The sequence below is a fragment of the Pimephales promelas genome, chromosome 22 (genome assembly GCF_988280905.1).
Source record: "Pimephales promelas chromosome 22, fPimPro1.hap1.1, whole genome shotgun sequence".
In the NCBI taxonomy this organism is placed as follows: Eukaryota; Metazoa; Chordata; class Actinopteri; order Cypriniformes; family Leuciscidae; genus Pimephales; species Pimephales promelas.
The window spans coordinates 28,820,623-28,845,597 of NC_142790.1; the positions used below are offsets into that span (position 1 = coordinate 28,820,623).

Below are 24,975 nucleotides of genomic sequence, written 5' to 3' on the forward strand. Positions count from 1 at the left end.
CGACTAAGAAAATGTAATCGAATGCCCATCCCTAAAAGAGATGGCGTTCTCAGTGATGTTTACACCCCTGTGTGTGTGTGTGTGTGTGTGTGTGTTCAGGGTCTGGCTCAGATGTGCGAGTCGATCGAGGAGTGCTGGGATCATGACGCCGAGGCTCGTCTCTCCGCGGGGTGTGTGGAGGAGCGTCTCTCTCAGATCCGCCGGATCTCCAGCTCTTCTACCTCAGACTGTCTCCTGTCCATGACCTCGGTCACCAACGAGTCCAGCATCTGAAACTCCACGCGAAACACATTCAAGCAGCTGCTATTTTATCACAACCTTTTTTTAACTTTATTATTATTGTTATTATTATTATTATTATTTTTCTGATCGGATCAGTAACTACCAGCACACTTCTCTACTGTATTTTTATCATTAGAGCAAAAACGCGAAAGATTTTTAAAAATACGACGCGCATTCAGGTGCCGACAAATGAATGCTGACCGGTTGCAGGTACCTCAACATTTCACTTGGTTTTACTCTTTTTTTTCTTTTTTTTTTCTCGTTCTGTTCCGTCCGTCGGACAGGATCGTCTGTGAAAAGAAACCGATACACGACGGCTTCATCTCGGCCGTGTCGGATCATTCAACAGTGCTGCAAAACCTGCGAGGATCATGACTGTTACACGCGCAATCCAACCTCCTCGCGGGATCTACCTTTTTATTTCTCTCTCTCTCTCTCTTTCCGAAAGTGTGCTATTCGAAATTACGGAAAACGTGTCTTTTACGGAACTAACGGGTGTTAAAGAACACGGAAAACGCAACTGGACTAATTTCTTTCTTTCTTTCTTTTTCTTTCGTTTGTTTTTTTACATTTTTTTCTTCATGCTGTTGAAGTTGGTGACTGTGAAAAGGTCGGTTGGGGATTTTATTGAGTGGATATGAGTGAAATCTCTCGCTGGCTTGCATGTGGAAATGTCGGAGGTCATGAGAGCGTTTAGTTTGGTACGGGAATCTTTCTCAGGTATCCAGTGTCAAGGGTCCATGACTGCCTTTCCCACAGCGTTATAGGACCGAGAGAAGCATAACAGTGCCCTGATCAAGTTAACACTAATTACCTACACGAAACATGCAAGACCGTGTGTGTGTGTGTGTGTGTGTGTGTGTGTGTGTGTGTGTGTGCTGAGAGATTGTTGAAAAAGAGAAAAAAAAAAAGACCATAAAAAGTGTTTGTTTCTCCTGTCTAGTTTCTCTTGTAATAATGCAATGTGTTTCGGAGTGAAGGACTCGCACGGCATTCTGGGTCACATTTTACCTCAAAAACGCAAAGAAAAAAAATAAAACACCTTTTTTTTTTACATGTTTATGACAATTAAGCACATTTTCTCTCAAATTCACACGAGCGTTATTATGCATCCGGATTATTTACCTATATTTATGGTGTTTTTTTGATTTTATTACTGTAATACAATGATTTTAATTGAGAAAAGTTGATGTATAAAACTGTGTTTTCCTCCAAATTCTCATAAAGGTAAAGAATCCAGATCCAGCTTAGAGTTTTTTTGATAATAATCCTCATCATTCGAAGTAGATTCTTATTACCGTAATTTTAATAATTTACGCTTGTTTTAATGAATTAACTCAATACAGGTAGGCCTGATTGTATCTTGACCAGATTTTCTAATTAAAATCTGTAATATAATAATTCGTCCAGGCAGTCCAAAAAATAATAAAATCATGTATAAAAACATGTTTTATACCAAATTATCTTGACTGTAATGCATCAGGATTTTGCATTGTTTTCAATGTTGTTTCTAAGTTGATTCTTATTACTGTAATATAAAAATGTATGATTGTTTTAATAAAAACACGAATATTGCAATTATCTATACATTGAAATAGTAAAAGAAAATGTGCTTTATAGTCAAAAATATATATAGGGTAAAGCAAAATATGATTAATTTTTTTTTCTTTGACTTGAGTGTGAAATATGAGCCGGTTTTGTGCGCTTCACGCAGGAAGTGTTTAGTTTCATGTGTCGGGTCCCTTGCATTACCTCTTTCTAACAGGGACCAAATCTGAGATCTGACCTCCGGACATTCAGACTTTCATTCTGCAAATTTGAGATCGTTTGACTAATTAGTAAAGAAAAGACGAAAAAAAAAAACACTAGAATGATATTTATCTTGTCTTAAAAGTGGCAGACGGTGATCCACATTTCCATATGCCATAATTCAAGAGTGAATTTCCACAGTGCTGCTGCTCGGATGAAAGAAATGTCCCGTATCTTCTCAGTAAAGTTCATCCTCAGATGCAACCGCGCGTCACCAGACATTCAAAAGGCTTCCGAGACGAAAGAGCGCAACTCGAAACAATAAAAAATTAGTTATGAAAGGACAAAAAAAAAAAAAAAGCATTAAAGATATTGTTCATAAACCACAGACCACCTCAGACCAGAAATACCTCAGATTTTCTACGTGTTTGACTTCTGTTATATATATTTTGTTAGTTGTGTTGACTTGTAGTAAGTATATTTTGATGTAAGTTGACTTTTATGATTAGGGAAGAGGTTTTGGAGAAGTAAAAACAAAACAAAAATACAAAAAAAAAAAAAGTCAAATCTTTAAAGAAGTGCTACCAAGTTGTGTTGTGTAAATGAGAGAACCCATGATGTAAATAGCTGTATACAGGTGTAGAATCGTGCCGATCAGTCAAACAGGGCATTATTCTTCCTTTCTCTTACTTCACGGGACATTGAACCTTATAACTTTTGGCGCTTCTCCCAAAAAACTTGCCCCGTTTTTACTTGCACAATTTTTTACGCACCCCTCGTCACTCGCGAGGGACCAAATTGAACTTGTTACCTTGAGGATTGACTGTGAACCCTGTGCTTACCAAATGATCTCGGCCAAATTAACGATTGAGCTTTTATTTCAGGGCCAAATAAAGGTTTGGTGTCCCGACCGTCTGTGCCATTTCTGCTCCCATGATGCACTGCAGCGGTTGCTTCGACTTCCTCTCAAGCCCAGCTTTAAGTTATATTTTATAGTGGCATATATATATAATGTTTAATAACAGGAGATCCGTCTTTTGCGCTCACGGCCTGGCGTGTTTCGTCCTACTGTGTTGTGAGTGATGTCATAGTGCGTTCTGGTTGGCGACGCCCATTTTTTTCCAAGCTCTTGCCAATTTCTGGCACGTTACGAGTCCGAAAGTGCCAAAGTAGCGCGTTTCCCAGTGGATTTAGCTGTCCATCTCAGACATCGATACTTTCAGGAAACTGCATCATTTTCTTCAGGTTAACCGGGAAAGTTCGGATGGTTGTGAGTTTCCAACTGGCTCAGACGATGTAGCAAGCAATATCTCCAGCAATAGTCTGTGCAGACTGAACTTTTGGGCATTGATATATCCACATCAGGCGAACTACCAAAATCATGATGAATGCTGTTCGATCACATCGTAGGCCTTCGTGGCGCTTCAATCAACTGACCTCGTTTTGTTGGGAATAACACACGATATGTAGCCAAATTCCTCCGGCGAGAGGATAACCAAAGGCTTTGATTCATTTGAACATTTGTTGATTGTGATTACAAGTGTCTTTGTAGCTTAGAAAAGCCAGGTTTGATTATCTGTGAATGTTGACGTTCTGTTGCCAGCCTGTGTTCGAGCGTTATGGTTTGTTTTATAAATGCATCATATTGTGGGTGATTGTTGTGATTTATGCAATACACTTCAACGCTTCATTATGCACTGAAGACGGTGTTTCTCTCCTCCGCGGCCGTGCCAATTACACCCGATCTTCAGCCTCGAAATACTTGTGTATTTTATTTTGTCTATTTTAGAAGCCTATTTTTAGTAAAATTAAAGGCACACCATGTATGATTTTGGATCTTCAAAATATCCCAAAACCACTAGAACAATGTTATATATTTTGTCGGCTTGTGTACTTGCAGTATCTCGAATGTTTAAATCCAGGGACATCATGTCCGCGTTACCATCGATATCCGGTTTTAATTTGTAGAAACCATTGAAACACCAAAAAAAAATGTCCAATAGAGAGCCTAAGCCCCTCCCCTTCCGGTCGACCAATATTTAAGACAACAGTAAAGTCTCGTATAGTAGCCTAGTCGCCGAGCGAACGCATAGAGTAGCATTATAACGACTCTCATAACTAATATGATAAAACGGCGCTGTGTTCCACATATTAAAAGCTCCACCGCTCTCGAGTCGTGTGTCGCACTCGTCTCTCATTAGCAAACGCTAACGGTCTTCGTAACGTTAATAAATCTTTCATACTTTAGCGATCGTCCATGAATATGATTCGTATTCTCCACCGCCTTTGTTTTGAATAAACGACCTCTAGTGGCGGAAAATTACATAGTGTGCCTTTAAGACTATGATGCAAAATTATTTACTTAATAAATATATTTAATTTTTCACAGTAAATAATAAAGTGTGTGTTTTTGTGTATTGGGGCTGTCAGTATGCTGCATCTGGATATATTTACAGAATAAAACAGTTTTGTGACCATCAGTGTTCTGCAAAAGAAAGAGAGATTTTTAAACGACAGTAAATGTTAATAAACATAAGTTACATTTTGGGCAAACTATCCCCAAAATATGATTTTTTTTTTTTTTTTTTTTTAAGTAAGTGATATTCTAAATAAGAAACTAAAACTGCCTGTCTGTGGCGGATAAGCGTCTAAATAAGTGAGGCTGTGATTCCTTTGATTCGTTCACACGGCTGATTCACTCAGGAATGAAGTAAATGACTCTCTTTATGAACGAGTCATTGAATCATTGGTTCTCCTGATCAACAGTTCTACTCTGGCTTTATAGGTAATATTTCTATTGGAAAAAAATGAGCAAAGACAGACAATATTGCGTGTAAAACAACAGTTGATATAAAATCAACATCACATTTCGCATTAAATCGACAGCCCTAATTTATAGGCTATATATATATATTATTATAATATGCACATATTATATTCTAGTATTATATATATATGATCTGGATGTGATTTATTTTTTTATTTTTTTGGTTGTTTTGTGTACAGTTTGTGAGATTCCCTCTTAAACGGACCGTGTGTTTGGAGGGTTTCCCTGGAAAGGTTTGGTTGAGTTGCGGCCGAGTATCGTTGCGGATGCGGCCGAGTTTCGGTGCGGATGCGGCCGAGTTTCGGATGCGGCCGAGTTTCGGATGCGGCCGAGTTTCGGTGCGGATGCGGCAGATTTTCGGTGCGGATGCGGCCGAGTTTCGGTGCGGATGCGGCCGAGTTTCGGTGCGGATGCGGCCGAGTTTCGGTGCGGATGCGGCCGAGTTTCGGTGCGGATGCGGCCGAGTTTCGGTGCGGATGCGGCCGAGTTTCGGTGCCGATGCGGCTGAGTTTCGGTGCTGATGCGGCCGAGTTTCGGTGCGGATGCGGCAGATTTTCGGTGCGGATGCGGCCGAGTTTCGGTGCGGATGCGGCCGAGTTTCGGTGCGGATGCGGCCGAGTATCGTTGCGAATGCGGCCGAGTTTCGGTGCGGATGCGGCAGATTTTCGGTGCGGATGCGGCCGAGTTTCGGTGCGGATGCGGCCGAGTATCGTTGCGGATGCGGCCGAGTTTCGGTGCGGATGCGGCCGAGTTTCGGTGCGGATGCGGCCGAGTTTCGTTGCGGATGCGGCCGAGTTTCGGTGCGGATGCGGCAGATTTTCGGTGCGGATGCGGCCGAGTTTCTGTGCGGATGCGGCCGAGTTTCGTTGCGGATGCGGCCGAGTTTCGGTGCGGATGCGGCCGAGTATCGTTGCGGATGCGGCCGAGTTTCGGTGCGGATGCGGCCGAGTTTCGGTGCTGAGTCTCCCGCTGGTTTGTGAGCGCAAAGACGGCTTGACGTGATTCATACGTGATTTCAGGAGCGACTCTCATGTGCCTGTGTTTTCTGACGATTACTGAAGCGACCGCTGCCGTGTGTTCATCGTGTCTCTCTCTCCTCTCTCTCTCTCTTCCTTTCTCTCTCTCCCACTTTCTGTTCTACCTTGCAGAAAAAGCTATAGAAAATATATATGGAAAAAATCTATATAGATATATCTAATATGAAACTCTAAAAGTGACCAGCTGTAACTCTGGATGCAAATCTTTGGTCCAGGTTTTCAGGAAGCCGATACCTCAGAACTCATGTGAATCAGTGTTGCTTAGCTGGATATTCGTGACACGAACGAAATGCGAATCACAAACCTCTTTTGTACTGGTGTGACGATGATGATGATGATGAAACAAACCCTTGACAAACTCCTCAAGCTCTTCCCTCCATGTTTCCTGCAGAAGTTAAAACTCAAACTACATGAATTATATTTGACTTAAACTGATCAATGAGTTATCTGTTAAAAAAATACAGTACACAGTAATAAACAGAGGAAACTACATAATCTGCGATACTAATGGTGAAAGTCAAGGTGAAAGTGTTTGGGAGTTTAAGATCACGTGTCAAAATCAGCTGTTAATATTTTGTTTTTATTAGTTTCTTTATTTTTTTAAATTTATGTTTTACAAATTCAGCTGGAGTTATACATTTAAAATTTAAAAATAAATACAAATTATATATATATTATTATATATATATATTTGTATTTATTTTTAAATGTAGTTTTTTATAGAAATATTTTATTTTTCATAGAAATGTATATAGTAAAATAAAAGATTTTATTTTACTGTATTTTTTTCTAGAATAAAATATTTTATTTTTATTTGAAACCAGCTGTTATTATTATAATTTTTTTTGAATACATATTTTTATTTTTAAAGTCAGTTTTATTTAAACTTTTTTATGTTCCTATTTTAACAATATTTCATCTTCAATTATAAAGTCAGCTATAAATATTTTAATTTTATTTTAATTTGATAAAAAAAAACTTTCACTGTCACTTTGCCCTGAATCGAGTCCAGGAACACGAGATGAGGAGTTTGTCGAGGCCGATGTGTGAAATGCTGTTTCTTTGCCAGAATATGTGAACTGTACATGTTGTAGGTTATCTCTCACTATTGTAGCTGAAACTGTAGAACAGACATGGCTTGTACTACTGATTTTAACATAAATATACTAAAAAGATCTGTATAAGACGAGATGTATAGAGAGAGGAGCTTGTTGTTGTAAATCCCTCTGGGACTGAAGAGTATGTCAAAGTTTTATAATCTCTATCAAATGCCCTGGTGAATCGACATCCATCGTATCGCCGCACCGAACGGAGGATTTTCTTGAACGATCATTGTAACATAGTTCTTTAATTTGCAGTGAATCATTGTTCCTTTTTACTGTGGTTATCTAGACTGGCAGTAGATCTAGTGTCGGGCTGTGGCTGTTTCTCCTCCGCATTGGTGCCAGAATAAACCAGTATGAATGTAGAATTTGCCCAGTGTGAAACAGCGACACCCCGACTGTTAGAGGAAAACACTAGAAAGGATTATTTCAATTTTATCTTTTTGTATATTAAAGTAACAATAAATACTGATAAAGCATCATTTGATCTTTGTCTCGTCTTTGAAATCTGATTTGCCCTCTTTAGTTTCCAATCAAACAGCAGTAAAATGATTTTACACCTATACACGTGTGTGTGTGTGTGTATATAAATATAATTATATATAATTATTATAAATTACAATTATTACGGTAATATATATGTATATATGAAGAGTTCAGATGCAAAAGCCTCTAAATGCCATTTGAAATTTTCTTCTTTATAGATGATTTTTACCAAACTTGTATATTTAAGTTCAGTAATTTCACTTAAATAACAATTAATATGTAATTATCATTGCCATTTAAGTGAAATCACTTTACTTAAATATACAAGCTTGATAAAAATGATCATTTTAGAAGAAAATTTCAAATGGCACTTAGAGGCTTTTGCATCTGAACTCTTCATATATATAGCTATATATATATATGTATGCATGTGTGTATAAATATCATGCATACATACGGTCAGACCCATGCGAATCACAGCCGTGCTAATAGAGTTATATTGCACATATAATCTGTATTTAAATGTAAAATATTTAGGTTGTACATTTTCTTCACACATGCGCGAGTTCTTCTAGTGTAGTTCTGTGTTTCGGCCGCTAGACGGCGGTGTGATGAAACCGGTCTGATGTTCAGGGCTCACGCGCCGCTCTTCACTCACACACACACATTCACAGACACCGCTTGTGTATCTGATGTTATATTTAATTTAATGTTATTAACCATTATATTTAATGATGGTGTCTTATGTGGTGTCAGTGAGGTTCATCAGCGGCTTCGTGTTCGGCGCTGGTTCCGGTGTCGCGGCTCTCAAACTATATCAGTACGAAGAAGAGAAAACACACACAGGTAAAACTAACGTTTCTCTTAAACTATATCAGTATGAAGAAGAGAAAACACACACAGGTAAAACTAACGTTTCTCTCAAACTATATCAGTATGAAGAAGAGAAAACACACACAGGTAAAACTACTTGATGAATCACAAATGCATTACTGATTAATAAAGAGATGCTGAACAGATCAAAAGTTCATGTATGCATATGAGTGAGAGAGAGAGAGAGAGAGAGAGAGTGTGTAGAGGGGAGACCGGGGCAAGTTGTCTCACTGTTACTCCAATGATATTTAGTTGTTTCTGTACAGGAACAAACATTAAACTTTTATTTCCACTCATTGTTGCCCAGTGAAAAGTCAGTTTATTTTTCAATGCCTAAGTTACATCATTATTATCTCTCTAATAACAACATTAGCTAAGTTACAAAAATTCCTGTGCTTTTTACTTTATTCCAAAATGGGTTATAGGTATATTTTATCATCTGTAAGTTATTTGGTTTCCACAGATCCCTCTTCTTCTTTTGTATAAGATGAATTTCTAATAAAATTAATTGCTTGAAGTATTACATTCTGAAAATAATCACATCAGGAACACTCATTTCTATTGTACGTCCCAAATGATTAAAAAAAAATGCAAAAATGTTTCTTTTTCCTGTCATAAAAAATTCTTAGGTAATAAGTATTATTTTCTTCTTTAATTTTTTAGACCGTTGAAATACTGTATTAATATTTATGTTATGACACATCACTGAAAGTTTTGAAATATGATGCTATGTGTAAGTCATGTGAGTAAAATCTGCTGTGATCTTCAGGAAGCTCCGCCCATCGCCTGATCGAGCGCTTCGGTCTTCCGCAAACCGGCGCCGAGACCCGGTTCTACACCAACCACGTGTTATCGTACGATACGAGCCGCCGGACGCCCAGATGGGTGGCAGAACATCTGTCGGGTCAAAGGTTACTGGGTGAGTCTGGTCCTGTCGGGTCAAAGGTTACTGGGTGAGTCTGGTCTGTAACTGGGTGGGCCTGGTCCTGTCGGGTCAGAGGTTACTGGGTGGGCCTGGTCCTGTCGGGTCAGAGGTTACTGGGTGAGCCTGGTCCTGTCGGGTCAAAGGTTACTGGGTGGGCCTGGTCCTGTTGGGTCAGAGGTTACTGGGTGGGCCTGGTCCTGTCGGGTCAGAGGTTACTGGGTGGGCCTGGTCCTGTCGGGTCAGAGGTTACTGGGTGGGCCTGGTCCTGTCGGGTCAGAGGTTACTGGGTGGGCCTGGTCCTGTCGGGTCAGAGGTTACTGGGTGAGTCTGGTCCTGTCGGGTCAAAGGTTACTGGGTGAGCCTGGTCCTGTCGGGTCAGAGGTTACTGGGTGAGCCTGGTCCTGTCGGGTCAAAGGTTACTGGGTGAGCCTGGTCCTGTCGGGTCAGAGGTTACTGGGTGAGTGGCCTGTTACTGGGTGGATCTGGACCTGTCGGGTCATAGGTCACTGGGTGAATCTGGTCTCGTCTCTGAGAACCATCTGATCGTGATGCTCTTGAACTCTTCATCAGGTCAAGCCGACAGAAAACACTGTAAATTTAAACCGGATCCCGAGATTCCCGAAGCCTTCACGGCCCGGAACGAGGATTACCTGAGGAGCGGCTGGTCTCGCGGACACATGGCTCCGGCTGGAGACAACAAGATCTCTGAGGTCCAGTACATTCACAACAATCAAACAGAATATAACTATATTTATATACATTAGGGGTGTAACGATGTAAAGATCACGATACGATATTATTGCGATACTCCAAGACACATGATAAAAGGTTAACAAAAAATTGTATGTTGATTAAAATACTAAATTTGATGTGTGTAAATGGATAGAGTTGGACTTGTTGCTGAAACCCAAAGCACAGACAATAGAGACACCAGAATATCAATATTCATGATTCTGAAGCTGAAAAAACTGAATTATTGTTGATATATATGCTTGCACTCTGTCACTGACTAGATATAAAATAATTTTGGACACTTTTACTCGTAACATCAGATATTTTACATTATCAGGACGTACAAATATTCCCACATTGCATTATTATATATTATATTAAACATCATATATATAGAAGTTTAATGTAGTACTGACACTAAAACTCACTCTGTGAATTCTCACACAGTGTTTTTGATTTTGGGTGAACTATACACACTACATATTTTGCATTTTTGTATTGTGATATATTGTTACGCCCCTTAATATATATATATACTGTATATATATATATATATATATAGAGAGAGAGAGTATATATATATATATATAGAGTATTATATATATATATATATATATATATATATGAAGAGTTCAGATGCAAAAGCCTCTAAATGCCATTTGAAATTTTCTTCTTTAATGATGATTTTTATCAAAATTGTATATTTAAGTTCAGTAATTTAACTTAAATAACAATTAATAGGTAATCTTCATTGCCATTTAAGTGAAATCACTGAACTTAAATATACTAGCTTGATAAAAAATCATCATTAAAGAAGAAAATTTCAAATGGCATTTAGAGGCTTTTGCATCTGAACTCTTCATATATATATATATATAGTATATATATTTATATATTTATATTTATATGTATATTTTAGTATTATTTTAGACAGTTTAGAGATTAGTGTGATTCAACTATGGATATGGAGGGACAAAGTACAAAGTTATTTATTGCAAGATTCCATAACTTATTTTCATGATTATATTTAGAGGCTGTTAATCGCTCCTTAAAAGAGATTAATTTCTTTCCTATTGAAATATCATTTTTCATTTATTATTTTAATATAATTTTTCTGTCGACAGCAAGCGATGGCAGAGACTTTCTATCTGTCCAACATCGTCCCACAGAACTACGAGAACAACGCAGGCTTCTGGAACAGGTGTGTGTGTGAGAGTGAGTGAGTAAGGGTGTGTGTGTGTGGCAGCACTCATCATGTGCCGGTGATGTCCGCTCAGGTTGGAGATGTACTGTAGAGATCTGACGGAGAGGTTCAGTGACGTGTGGCTGGTGTCGGGACCTCTGATGCTGCAGCAGGTGCGAGAGGACGGACACAAGAGCGTCTCCTATCAGGTGAGCGACACAAACAACACAACAGAAAAAATACATGTCAGAAAACCACACACACATTGTGGAATTATTAATATGCCACTTATCAAAATACATTCAAAATCCTACATCTGTATCAAATTTTCTCTGGTTTCACAGCATTTTTGTTTTTTTAATAAAGAATATGAAGGATAGACTCGTCATTAGAGAATCTCATTAAGAAAATGCACACATCATGGAAAAATTATAATTATTATTATAGCATAAATGGAAAATATCTTTGAAATCCTACATTTATATCATTTTTTTTCTTTTACTTTTCTGTATTTTAGCCATAAACACTTTGGTTTCAGAAAGATGTTTGCTTTCCTCTCTTGATTATTCTGAAAAGTGAAGGCTTTTGAAAAGTATTATAAAACCTGAAACTGTAATGATAACGATTGTCCAGCAGGTGGTGGTCACGCACCTCACACGCTCTCACACATCAGCTGACTCTTAAACTATACGAAGCCTGTCTTTTCAACCTCAAACAGACATTTAGTCGATGATTTCTGCGTGTATCGCCCCTCATCGATTACGCTTTTATGTAATAATATTAACGACTGAATGAAAATGATGTTTTGCATAACAGACATGACTCCAGCTGGCTTCGCGGGGACAGATTTGGTTGTGCGCGTGTGTAAATGGACACAGACAGGTTCCCCGAGGCTCTGAACTCTTGCAAATGAGCCGAGACAGAAGCCACGTCACCTCCATCTAAACACACACTGCACTGATTCTCCGGGGACATGTGTGTGTGTGTGTGTGTGCCTATCCGCTCCCGTTTCAGGGAATTATGTGCTTATTCAGCGAGCCGTCTGATGGGAATTTGGGTAACCGTGAATGTGCGGGCGGTTCTTTGAGAGGAACTCAGTCGAACCATGACAGCTCCAGTTTTGCTTTGTCATTCTGATCTGCATAATTTCATCAGATATAATAATAATAATAATCAGCTGATGCTTGCTTTCATAGTCCCGCTGTCACAATAAGATAGAGATATCAACAAAATTCATGTTAAAGAGATCATTCTGTCATTATTTAGTGTGGAGCACAAACAGCAGATGCTTGGCAGGATGTTCATGCTGCTCTTTTCTTTATAATGAAAGTGAATGAGGACAATGTCTGTATTAAAGAGCATCTATTCTGCTTTTTCACGTTCATCTTTCTTCAGTGTGTGCTGTTTGAGCATGAACACGTTCTCCTCTATATCGGTGTCAATGTTTCTGAACTCCTGAAACGCCTGCATTGTAGTCTTGAGTTTCTCCCAGGAATGAACACGTAATTCATACGCAGAATAAAGGGGCGGGGCATTTATTATTTATTATTATAATTTATTATTATTATACATATGTGTCCATCTTTATTCTGCCGGAGTTTAAATGCACCGAGCACTAACATTGATAATCCAGAATGGGAAGGTATTTAAAAAAAAAAAAAATATATATATATATATATATATATATATATATATATTTATTATTATTTTTTATTTAAAAAATATTTTTAAAAAATATTGATAATCCAGAATGGGAAGGTAGTTAAAATAAAAAAATAATATATATATATACAGTATATGTGTGTGTGTGTGTGTGTGTGTGTGTGTGTGTGTGTGTGTGTGTGTGTGTATGTATATATATATATATATATATATTTTATTTTTTTTATTTTATTTATTTTAACTACCTTCCCATTCTGGATTATTAAAATAATTATAATTATTATTAAAATAATAATAATAATAATTAAGTATATATATATATATATATATATTGGAAAAATAAACAAATAAATGATAATAATAAAAAAATAATAATAATTATATAATTATATATATATATATATATATATATATATATATATATATATATATATATATGTATGTTTATTTATTATTATTATTTTTTATGTAAAAAATATAGAACAAAAAAAACATTGATAATCCAGAATGGGAAGGTAGTTAAAATAAAATGTAAAAAAAAAAAAAAATAGAGAAAACATATATATATAAAACATATATATATATAATATATATATATATTATCAATGTTTTTTTATTATATTTTTATATCATATATTTATTGAAAAAAAACAACTAATAATAATAATTAAGTATATATATTATTATTAGTTGTTTTTTTTCAATAAATATATGATATAAAAATATAATAAAAAAAACATTGATAATCCAGAATGGGAAGGTAGTTAAAATAAAATGTAAACCTCCAATAAATAAATGAAATAATCCAGGAGGACAAGGTTGATAAAATATATATAAAATGTATTTCTTTGGATATTTTCCTTGTTTTTATGTTGTTTTATCAATAAAAGTATAAGTTAAACGTTATATGGTCAGCCGTGGTTGTTGTTAAATGTGCTGTATAAATATAGTGTAATTAACCAGCGCTAATCCCGATTCCTGTGACAGCTGATCGGGAAAGACGACGTTGCGGTTCCCACTCACCTCTTCAAGGTGGTCCTCGCGCAGAAAGACTCGTCTCCGGACTCTCTGGCTGTCGGGGCGTTCGTGGTCCCGAACTCTCCCATCGGGTTCGATCGCCCCCTCACAGACTTCCAGGTGAGCCTGGCGGACCTGCAGCGCATGTCCGGCCTGAGCTTCTTCCCCGCGGTGGAGCGGCCCGAGGAGCTGAGGAACCTGTGTGAGGTGGACTCGTGTCGGCTGATGGACTTCAGGCAGTTCTCGCTCTACATCAGCGGGCGTAAGGTGACGAGCGCCAGGACTCTCTCTCGCCTGGAGAAGATCATGATGGAGCTCACACACGCAGGGATCACACCTGACGAGTATCTCCACAACCTCTACCTGGAGAAGAGACGCGAGCTGATGGAGAAGGAGCAGCGCGAGGAGAAGCCTGAGCCCTGAGTTTTACTTGAGAATGTCGTTTAAAAGTGTTACTGCTTTCTCATTGCAATCTTACTTGAAATCCTTGTGTAACGTTTACACCAATAAAGTGTTTTATTTCTCATTTGCTGTTGTTGTTTTGCTTTCATATTTATCATCCATAGCGATTTTAAGACCTAGAAAATTAATATAATCTTTCATTAGTCAATATTAGTGTTATTTTTGAGATTTTTTTGGCCGTTGACCAATAACCACTGCCTAAAAGTGGCTGAATTTTGAGTCAGTTTTAATATTATTTTTTGGGGATTTTACGGCTCTCTTTTGCTACTCATTGTTTCATAACTGAGGAACTCTCAGTAATGAGAATAATAGTGTCAAAATTGGCACTGTTATTGAACAAAATTGAGCTTAATAATGACCAGTTTTGTTTTACTATTATCGAGATATTGTTTTTTTTTTCATTTATTTTAATTTCATTTAATTTTTCTTAAAGTTTGTCATGATTATTATTTGTTTTATTTTTGTCATTTTTTTCTTTATTATATATGTGTATTATTTTATTTTTATTTATTGTTGAATTTTAAATAAAAACAAATATTAAATAATAAATATTTTATCATATTTATATTGATTAATTTTAATTTGTTACTTTAGTACTTTTTTAAAATATATTTAATTTTAAATAATCTTAGTTAAGTATATAGTAAATAATTAAATTTTTTGTTTTAGTTAACTACAATTGTCTTCTGCAAATGAATTGAATTTGTTTAATAATTGATGAATTTTACAACTTGTTATTTTCCTGTTGTTTAAGTAATCCGCAGTGGAAGTCAATATAAACTCTTTATCAGTATAAATGTTTGCAGTTATCTCTGTGGTGTGCGTCGATACGCTCATTATTGCGTCACAAACAGCTGTGAATGTCTGAACGTGACTGCGAGTGTTGGCTGTGTGTGAGGGATGTGATGTAGAGATGGATGTGTTCAGGGTCTCTGGCCTGATGAAGGACTCCTCATCAATAACTCCTGACAGAAGACGCATGTAATTGCGTTTGACGTTGAGATTGCGGCGCAGTAAAACACAGATGTGTGTGAGTCCGCTGCCGCTGTCAGTGTTGGTCTGGGGAAACCTGTCTGGAGCATCAGAAGTGCAGAGGGATTGGAAGTAAGCACTCACTGTATAATTTAGTGTGTTGTGTTGATTAATATCAAACGTCAGATGCATAAATGTGATTTTTTTTATCTTGCAGAAGTGGAGATTGTGGCTGACTCCTGTGTGGAATGCTCATTAAAGGTCAGAGGTCAAGTGAGTGCGGGTGAGTGTTTCTAACCCAGTGTGACTTACTATGGCTGTCAGTCAGCAGCTGTACGTACATTTAAGACAAGCACTGCTTATTAAGAACTTGCATGAGTTTACTGTCGGATTAGGTCTTTAGTCGTTTAGCATCTTTACCTCGTCAGAGCTGATTTTATTCTATCTTGTTTTTTACTATTTATATTAGTTAAATATTTAATTGCTAAGTAGGTTGTATCTAAGTAGACATATCTAAGTAGGTTGCTAATGTGTTCTGGTTGGTTGCTAGGAGGTTTCTAACATGTGGCAAAGATGTTCTAAGTGGTTGAATGGAGGTTGCTATGATGTTCTGGGTGATTGCTAGGAGGTTGCTAAGGTGTTCTAAATGGATGATAGGAGGTTGCTAAGGTGTTTTGGGTAAATGATAGGAGGTTGCTAAGGTGTTTTGAGTAGATGATACGAGGTTGCTAAGGTGTTTTGAGTAGATGATAGGAGGTTGCTAAGATGCTGTTCTGGGTGGTTGCTAGGAAGTTCCTATGTTGTTTTGAGTGATTAATAGGAGGTTGCTAAGATGATGTTCTGGGTGGTTGCTAGGAAGTTGCTAAGGTTTTCTAAGTGGATGATAGGAGGTTGCTGAGGTGTTTTGGGTAGATGATAGGAGGTTGCTAAGGTGTTTTGAGTAGATGATACGAGGTTGCTAAGGTGTTTTGAGTAGATGATAGGAGGTTGCTAAGATGCTGTTCTGGGTGGTTGCTAGGAAGTTCCTATGTTGTTTTGAGTGATTAATAGGAGGTTGCTAAGATGATGTTCTGGGTGGTTGCTAGGAAGTTGCTAAGGTGTTCTAAGTGGATGATAGGAGGTTGCTAAGGTGTTTTGAGTAGATGATAGGAGGTTGCTAAGCTGTTTTGAGTAGATAATAGGAGGTTGCTTTGGTGTTTTGAGTAGATGATAGGAGGTTGCTAAGATGCTGTTCTGGGTGGTTGCTAGGAAGTTCCTATGTTGTTTTGAGTGATTAATAGGAGGTTGCTAAGATGATGTTCTGGGTGGTTGCCAGGAAGTTGCTAAGGTGTTCTAAGTGGATGATAGGAGGTTGCTAAGGTGTTTTGAGTAGATGATAGGAGGTTGCTAAGCTGTTTTGAGTAGATGATAGGAGGTTGCTTTGGTGTTTTGAGTAGATGATAGGAGGTTGCTAAGATGCTGTTCTGGGTGGTTGCTAGGAAGTTGTTAAGGTGTTTTGAGTGGTTAATAGGAGGTTGCTAAGATGATGTTCTGGGTGGTTGCTTGGAAGTTGCTAAGGTGTTTTGAGTAGATGATAGGAGGTTGCTAAGATGCTGTTCTGGGTGGTTGCTAGGAAGTCCCTATGTTGTTTTGAGAGGTTAATGGGAGGTTGCTACGATGATGTTCTGTGTGGTTGCTAGGAAGTTGCTAAGGTGTTCTAAGTGGATGATAGGAGGTTGCTAAGGTGTTTTGAGTAGATGATAGGAAGTTCCTATGTTGTTTTGAGTGATTAATGGGAGGTTGCTAAGATGATGTTCTGGGTGGTTGCTAAGAAGTTGCTAAGGTGTTTTGAGTAGATGATTGGAGGTTGCTAAGATGCTGTCCTGGGTGGTTGTTAGGAATTACCTATGTTGTTTTGAGAGGTTAATGGGAGGTTTGCTACGATGATGTTCTGGGTGCTTGCTAGGAAGTTGCTGAGGTGTTTTGAGTAGATGATAGAAGGTTGCTAAGATGATTTTCTGGGTGGTTGCTAGGAGGTTGCTAATGTGTTCTCAGCGGTTGATAGGTGGTTTCTAAGCTTAGGAGGTTGCTAGGGTGTTCTGGGTCATTGCTAGGAGGTTGCTAAGGTGTTCTGGGTCATTTTTAGGAGGTTGCTAAGGTGTTTTGGGTCATTGCTAGGAGGTTGCTAAGGTGTTCTGGGTCATTGCTAGGAGGTTGCTAAGGTGTTCTGGTTGGTTGATTGCAGTTTTCTTCCTGTCTTGCACATCCATTTGCATGAGTGATATTTTTTTAATCGGCCTCACTTAATACTTCTGATCTCGCAGACCTTCATCAGAGAGAAATGATGAGGATGATGTGTGTTGTGCTCTTCATTCACACAAAACCTTTAGACCTTTCAGCTCGGCCAGCGTATATAAAAGACTTTAAAGCGTCCTGTTTAACAGTGATATCCACATGAGAATATGCTTCTTCATATGAATAAGTGGGTCACGTTGAAGGCCACGGTTATGTAAATGCACAGATAACGGATTTGTTTTTCACTCCAGATAAATCATGTGTGTGTGGTGAAGAATCGCTGCTGTCTGTGTTCAGATCTGTGTGTTGTTAACCCAGTTACACAGAGAGAAATACAGCTCCCATGATTCCACTGGGCTATTTTCACGAGTCTCGGCCGGTGTGTTTGCGTCAGCGTTCTGGGAGCGAGACAGTGATCAAGCGCACGACTCTTTCTGCAACACACTCACATTCAAAGTTTGTTTGCCAGCAGAGCAATTTTAGTATTTCCTCTCCCCAACAGAAACCCTTTCTAAGACCTTTTGCTTTTCTGGAAGTCACCTTCCTCTGCTGTTGTGCGGGAACGGCACATTTTTCTCTTGCTTTGCAAATCGGAACTTCTTGTTCCAGAAATTAACATTGATTTTTTTTTTTTTTTTTTAACACTGGGAAGTGTTTCGGTCGTAGTGATAAGTTCGGTTAAAAGTAGACCTACAGGTCGTGTTTCTCATTTTTTATTTCTTCACAGGAAAGTTGTATTATATAATGTTTTAGATGGATCCACATTTTTTGTCTCTTCTGCTCATAAAGGCTGCATTTATTTGATACAGTAAATTCAGTAAAAATATTAAATATTATTACAATTTAAAACAGCTGGGCTGCTGTGAAATACTCAAGAAACATTTATGAGTATTGTTTGAAGGGCGTTGATTGTCACGAGCGGAGTCTTCCTTCCGCTGAAAAAAATAGTCCCTGACCGTAAACAGCAACACGTAACATTATTTCCCCAATAGATGGCGGCAAAGACTGTCTTTATGAGTAAGTCAGTCAGCAGAGATGACTTTTACATTGAAAGGACTCAAACTTTGTGATCACGGAGAACAAAGATCGACGCAACTGATGACCGCACGCGGGGAAATCCCTTAGCTATCTGTTAAAAGGACAAGACATCGCAGCGGACATTCAAACGGATTTTTTTATTATAGGGCTGACCTGAAGGAAAATGCTACTGTAATTGCAGGTACACTCGCTAACTCGATCTCGGATCAGATCCCAGATAGCAAACTGACATTGAATCAACGTGGAAATATGACATAGAAACAACGTTGATCTGACATTGTTTTGCTCATCGAATTAACGTTGAACCAACGTCAGACGCGTCATTCTTTCAAAACTAACGGAAAATCAACTTGAAATCAACGCGTTGTTTCAACGTTATGAAAAACCAATTTTCGATTTTCATTTAGCTTTGAAGAATGCCGCGTCTGACGTTGGTTCAACGTTAATTCGATGAGCAAAATCAACGTTGTTTCAATGTCATGAGAGACGTCGTTTCCACGTTGATTCAATGTCAGTTTGCTGTCTGGAATGTGTTTAGTTGCTAAGAGTGGTTGCTAGGGGTGATGTGTAATGAGAACCGCTGGGCGAAACGGTCACGGCCGTGTTTTATCGTGAATATCAGAATCAGAATTAAGGATTGAAACTAACCGTTTTATAAATAATAATAATAATTAACTACATGTATTTATAGGGTTTGGTTTAGGGTTAGTTGCAGGCAATTATGTAAGGAATAATTGACAACATATGCCATTGTTTTCCTATCGTTAAACAGCCCAGAGCCAATTTTCCCTCTTATAGCCTAAAAACATCGTTTAGATTATGTGTTTCAACGTGTTTGTCAGGGGTTTTTTTCATAGACAGTAAAAGGTTTTTATCCTTAAAATGCTCTTGTGTGTGGGACTAATTTCTTACGCATCTCACCCCAAGCCTCCATTGCTAATACCAAAATGTAATTTTAGAGCGAGTAATGGATGCTTGAGCGGATAGCAAACCAATATAAGAGAGAGAGAGAGAGAGAGTTGGTTCTGTATGGACCTTTGAAATAACTCATATCATTTGGTGATGTGATATTGAACTGTCAAAACCAGCCTGGAACTACTTTAGCCATGTTTCCCTGAAAACGTTTGTCAACCAATCAGAATCAAGCATTCAACATACAGTGGTATGAATAAGTTTTGGCACCCATGTTAAAGTTGCCTAAAAAGAGGAATAAAAAATCTTCTTTTGGATATTGATCTTAATGCCTTAATTAGAAAAATGAGGAAAACTCCAACCTTTAAGGACACCAATTTTCTTTGTGAATGAATAATGTATCATAAATAAATAAATGTTTTTCCTTAAAATACAGGGTGCATAAGTCAGGACACCCCTATGTTAAATTCCCATAGAGTCAGGCAGATTTTTATTTTTAAAAGCCAGTTATTTCATGGATCCAGGATAATATGCATCCTGATAAAGTTCCCTTGGCCTTTGGGATTAAAATATCCCCACATCATCACACACCTTCCACCACATCTAGAGATTGGCATGGTTTTACTTCAGTTAGCCTAATAGCTGGTTTGATTTGCATTGAAAGATGATCTTATGGAAAGTACCCCATGCCAATCTCTAGATGTGGTGGAAGGTGTGTGATGATGTGGGGATATTTTAATCCCAAAGGCCAAGGGAACTTTATCAGGATGCATATTATCCTGGATCCATGAAATAACTGGCTTTTAAAAATAAAAATCTGCCTGACTCTATGGGAATTTAACATAGGGGTGCCCTGACTTATGCACCCTGTATTTTAAGGAAAAACATTTATTTATTTATGATACATTATTCATTCACAAAGAAAATTGGTGTCCTTAAAGGTTGGAGTTTTCCTCATTTTTCTAATTAAGACATTAAGATCAATATCCAAAAGATGATTTTTTATTCCTCTTTTTAGGCAACTTTAGCATGGGTGCCAAAACTTATTCATACCACTGTGTAGTAAAAGCATCATTTAAAGTTAAGTAACTAATGTAACGTGTAACAAGGACACTTCCCCAAGAATTAATGTTGCTAAATTGCTATAAACCGTTGGTACATGAGCTTCCAGGTCGTTGTTTCTGAGCACATAGAAAAGCACGTATCATGTAAAGCCTGTATAGTCAGTCTCGTGTATGTGTGCTGTTGATCTGATCTCTCTGTTCAGCGGCTCTTTGAGGACAGAGACTTGATCCGGATGTGTTTCACTGACCTACTGACCTTCATATAGTGACTCCAGCGTCCAGTCTCATTCATCAGCGCAGAGCTGAAGCTTATTCACAGCCTTACACACACTGTCCTTTAGTGTACCAGCACTGAACAGAACATGTGCTCACGTGTTGTGGATGTTTGCCAGGCTGCTGTTATTTGGTCTCTGGGTATTTCAGAGCGATGTTATTTGGTCATAGATATATATAGGCTACATAGATGCCTCATTAGTGTGTGTTTCTATGTGCTGCTGCTGCTGTTGTAAGTCATATTGGAACGGGGCAAATCCGACGAGACACTCGATAAGTTGACTGTGCAACCTAGTTATTCACATGCATGAATTACAGTCATGCTCAAAAGTTGTAGAATCTGCAAAATGTTCATTATTTAAAATCATACAAAGCATATACTTAATTTGTACTTAATTAGTACTATAATTAGTACTTTCCTGAATAAGGTATTTTACAAAGATGTTTACATATAGTCCATAGGGCAAGAAATTGCTGAATTTATGAACAATAAATGTATGAACCTTTGATTGTTAATACAGTGTGTTGTTTACCTGATGATCCACGAGTGTTTGTTCTGTGATGGCTGTTCTTGCACCCCGCGGCTCTTAACGCATTGTGGTAATGCATCAGTGAATGTTTGAACCTTCTTCAATAGTTGTGTTTGAGTCCCTTAATTGTCCTCAGTGTGAAAGGATGGATCTGAAAATCTCACAGTCCACGCTGGAAAGGGTTCAAACATGCAAAAAATGCTGGAAAACCAAAGAATCTTTGAGACCTGGAGCATTTTTCTTAAGAACATTGGCCAGTTTAACTGCAAAAACAACAAAACCAAAAAATAAAAACGCCTGGATCATCCAGGTAATGACGCACAATATTAGGAATCAAGGGTTTATAAACTTTAAACGGGCTCGTTTTTATAAATTCAGACGTTTTTTGTTTTTTTTTGTCTTGTGGACTATATGTAAACATCTTTTATGTCAAATATCTCATTTAGGACGGCATGTATTGAATGATCCCTCTCATTATGGCTAAAATAATGAACATTTTACAGATTCTGTACGGTGTGTGTTAACTGAGCACAACTATACGTCTGCAAAAGACATTAGCGGATGATTTTCACAGCATTTAGTTGATCATTTCTGTGATAATTCTGCATAAAAACACCAATCTGAATCGGCATTTAAAGAAAATTTGAGAAAATGGCCCTATCTGCATAACTGTTCATCCCAATACTGTATGTTAAGTTTGTGTGATTGGGTTTCTGGTAAATATGCAAAAGATGGTAGAAGTATTGTAAATGTAAGGTTTAGTGATCAGTGAATCCGATGAGTACAACTACACTTATTTTTTGTTTCAATTGCACTAGGGACCTCCTCTGATTTTGTTCAATGTATGTTATTTATTTTATTTTATTTTTTTCCTTTTTGTTTTATTGTTGTTGACATACAATTCTAATAAAAATTAAACGTATTTAAAAAAACACCAATCTGTGTACTTATAACATCTACGAATGATGTTTTATTTTAGAACATATTGTACGGTGGCCGAGAAGGGTCACAACACATACAAACGCCACAACAACTACATATTCAGAAAACGCATACAAACGTCACAACACATAGTTGTTGTGGCGTTTGTATTGTGTTGTGATCCTTCTCGGACACCGTAATATTGTGATGGTTATCAATATTGCGAAAAGCAACAACAAAGAAAACACCAATCTGCGCAATCTCGCCTCTGAAAGGTTAAAACATCTCATCTGGAATTTAAAGCTTGTGGTTTTTACAGCCCCAATGTTGTGATGTTTGTGATGAACAGGCATTGATGTGTAAGTGTGAGTGACGAACTGCCTCACGTTAACCTTTGTAAGATGGCGGATGCAGTGAATGTGGATCATGTCCACATATCTGTGTTATTAGGATGCTTTCGGGTGTTTGCAGTGTGTGTTAGTTTGGGTGTTCTGGGTTTTTGGTTGCTAAAGTGGCATTTCAATGTGGTTTCTTACTGTCTCGCTGATGACACACCACTTACACGAAATATAAGCAATAATAATATAAGACATTGATCACATTTGGTCATGTAAAGGTGTGTGTCGAGTTGTTGTGCGTCTTTATTACGTATGTAAAATAGGGCAAAAAAGCTCTTCTTTAGGAACTGCCATCCTTTACCTCATTTTTTTGCTGTGCTGGACAGTTTCGCCCAATTAAATTGATGTATGGCGCACACACACACACCTGCTAACACTCTCGCTGTGTGTTCTGGTGTTCGCAGCTAATGTGGAGTAGCACATTTCTGCTCTTTCTTTCCTCTGAAACGCATGAGTCACTAGAATGACGACTTGTTCTGTGAACGCACGGTTGCTAATGCGTCTTCTCCAAAATACATCTTTCTGAAAAATTGTCTTTGTGGGGTGTAATGCGTCTGGGGTGTGTGACATTAAAAATGCTGAGCAGGCGCTGGAATGGCCCTTTGGTTTCCTCCTGCGATAAACATATAACAGCAACACGTCCATTTGATTTGATTTTTTTTATTATATTAAATTATGGTTTTTTTTTTATGTTTATGTATTTTTTTTTTCTGAAGGATCATGTGATACTGAAGACTGGAGTAACGATGCTTCTGTCAAAAACATTCAAAGTAGTGAATGTGTCCAAACTTTTGACCAGTACTGTATGTAGCCTTTATAATATATATATATATATATATATATATATATATATATATATATATATGTATATATATATATGAAGAGTTCAGATGCAAAAGCCTCTAAATGCCATTTGAAATTTTCTTCAAGAATGTTAATTTTTATCAAGCTTGTTTATTTAAGTTCAGTAATTTCACTTAAATGGCAATGAAGATTACCTATGAATTGCCATTTAAGTGAAATTACTGAATTTAAATATACAAGCTTGATAAAAATTATTATTCTAGAAGAGAATTTCAAATGCCACTTAGAGGCTTTTGCATCTGAACTCTTTTATATATATATATATATATATATATATATATATATATGTGTGTGTGTGTGTGTGTATATATTATTTTTACAATACACAGTTCAGCATGCATGATAAATAATCTAACGTGTATTTATGACTGTGTGAGATTTGGCTCTAATATGATTGTGCGTGTGTGTTCTGTCTTCTTCCAGAGGGAAACAGGAGGGTGTGTATCGTCGGGTCACTTCTGCCCTCCGGGAGATCAAGCTCATCCTCTCTGGTGTCCAGAGACCTCATCAGATCCCGCTGCCATGGCAACCGTACACACCAGATCCCGCTGCCATGGCAACCGTACACACACACACACACACACTCATCACAGTGACAGGGAAGATACAGAGAGATCAAATCATTGTCCTCCTCCTTATTCACATTATTCACATAACACTACACTGTGACTTAAACACACTCACAAAACACATTGAACGCGACTGACTTCCAACGCTTTGTTTTGTTCTCCAACACTCAGACAGGGTTCGTACAAGATGCGTGAAGTGCTTGAATTCGACTTTTTGACATTGAAGTCCTGGAAAACCCTTAAAAACAGACATCTTTTGGAAGAAGTACTCAAAGTGCTTGAATTATAGAAAGAGAATATAGACCATTTCACAAGATGTAAACAACACTGGTCCAGACGGACTTCCTGTTTCAGTTTGTAACTGTTTTCTTTATTTCACATGTAAAGAAAACATCTTAAAGATGTTTGTTTAACTTTTTGATTCAGTTTTATATGTTCTGTTGGTTGTATTTTATCCCAGCTTTTATGTAGCGTTAAAAAACTGAAACAGGAAGTGCTTCTGGACCAGTGTTGTTTACATCTTGTGAAATGGTCTATATGGGAAATTAATTTTTATAGAGTGTGATATTGCTCATATAAATATCCAAGTATATGATTCAGCTTTTATTCTTCAGGTTAATCATATATTCATAGGAGAAAAAAACAGTTTTAAGAAGAAAAGCGATATCTTTGTCATCGTATCCTTTCAATGCTGAAAGTGTCCAGTCTTCGCATCTGCTACCATTTTGTTTTTTGAGTTTAAATACCTTTTTAGAATTTGAAAGATAATGTAGATATTGTTTCCTAAGTGAGATCTCTGATTGAAGTCCTTGAAAAACAAAA

At 37.6% G+C, this 24,975-nt stretch overlaps 2 protein-coding genes across 2 annotated transcripts in view; both read left to right on the top strand.

Annotated features, from left to right (window-relative positions):
- Nucleotides 1-7,480, top strand: part of acvr2ba (activin A receptor type 2Ba) — a 47,026-nt gene extending 39,546 nt beyond the window's left edge. Inside the window, exon 11 of the mRNA XM_039684531.2 lies at nt 100-7,480. Coding sequence (XP_039540465.1) covers nt 100-273 — 174 coding nt within the window. The 3' untranslated portion in view covers nt 274-7,480. The remainder of the gene's footprint in view (nt 1-99) is intronic.
- A 621-nt stretch (nt 7,481-8,101) lies between these two features.
- Nucleotides 8,102-14,402, top strand: exog (exo/endonuclease G). Its single transcript, XM_039684544.2, has 6 exons — nt 8,102-8,330; nt 9,127-9,276; nt 9,853-9,992; nt 11,139-11,215; nt 11,292-11,406; nt 13,847-14,402. The coding sequence occupies exons 1-6, from the start codon at nt 8,216-8,218 to the stop codon at nt 14,297-14,299; spliced, it is 1,050 nt and encodes a 349-aa protein (XP_039540478.2). The 5' UTR covers nt 8,102-8,215; the 3' UTR covers nt 14,300-14,402.
- Nucleotides 14,403-24,975: the final 10,573 nt, after the last annotated feature.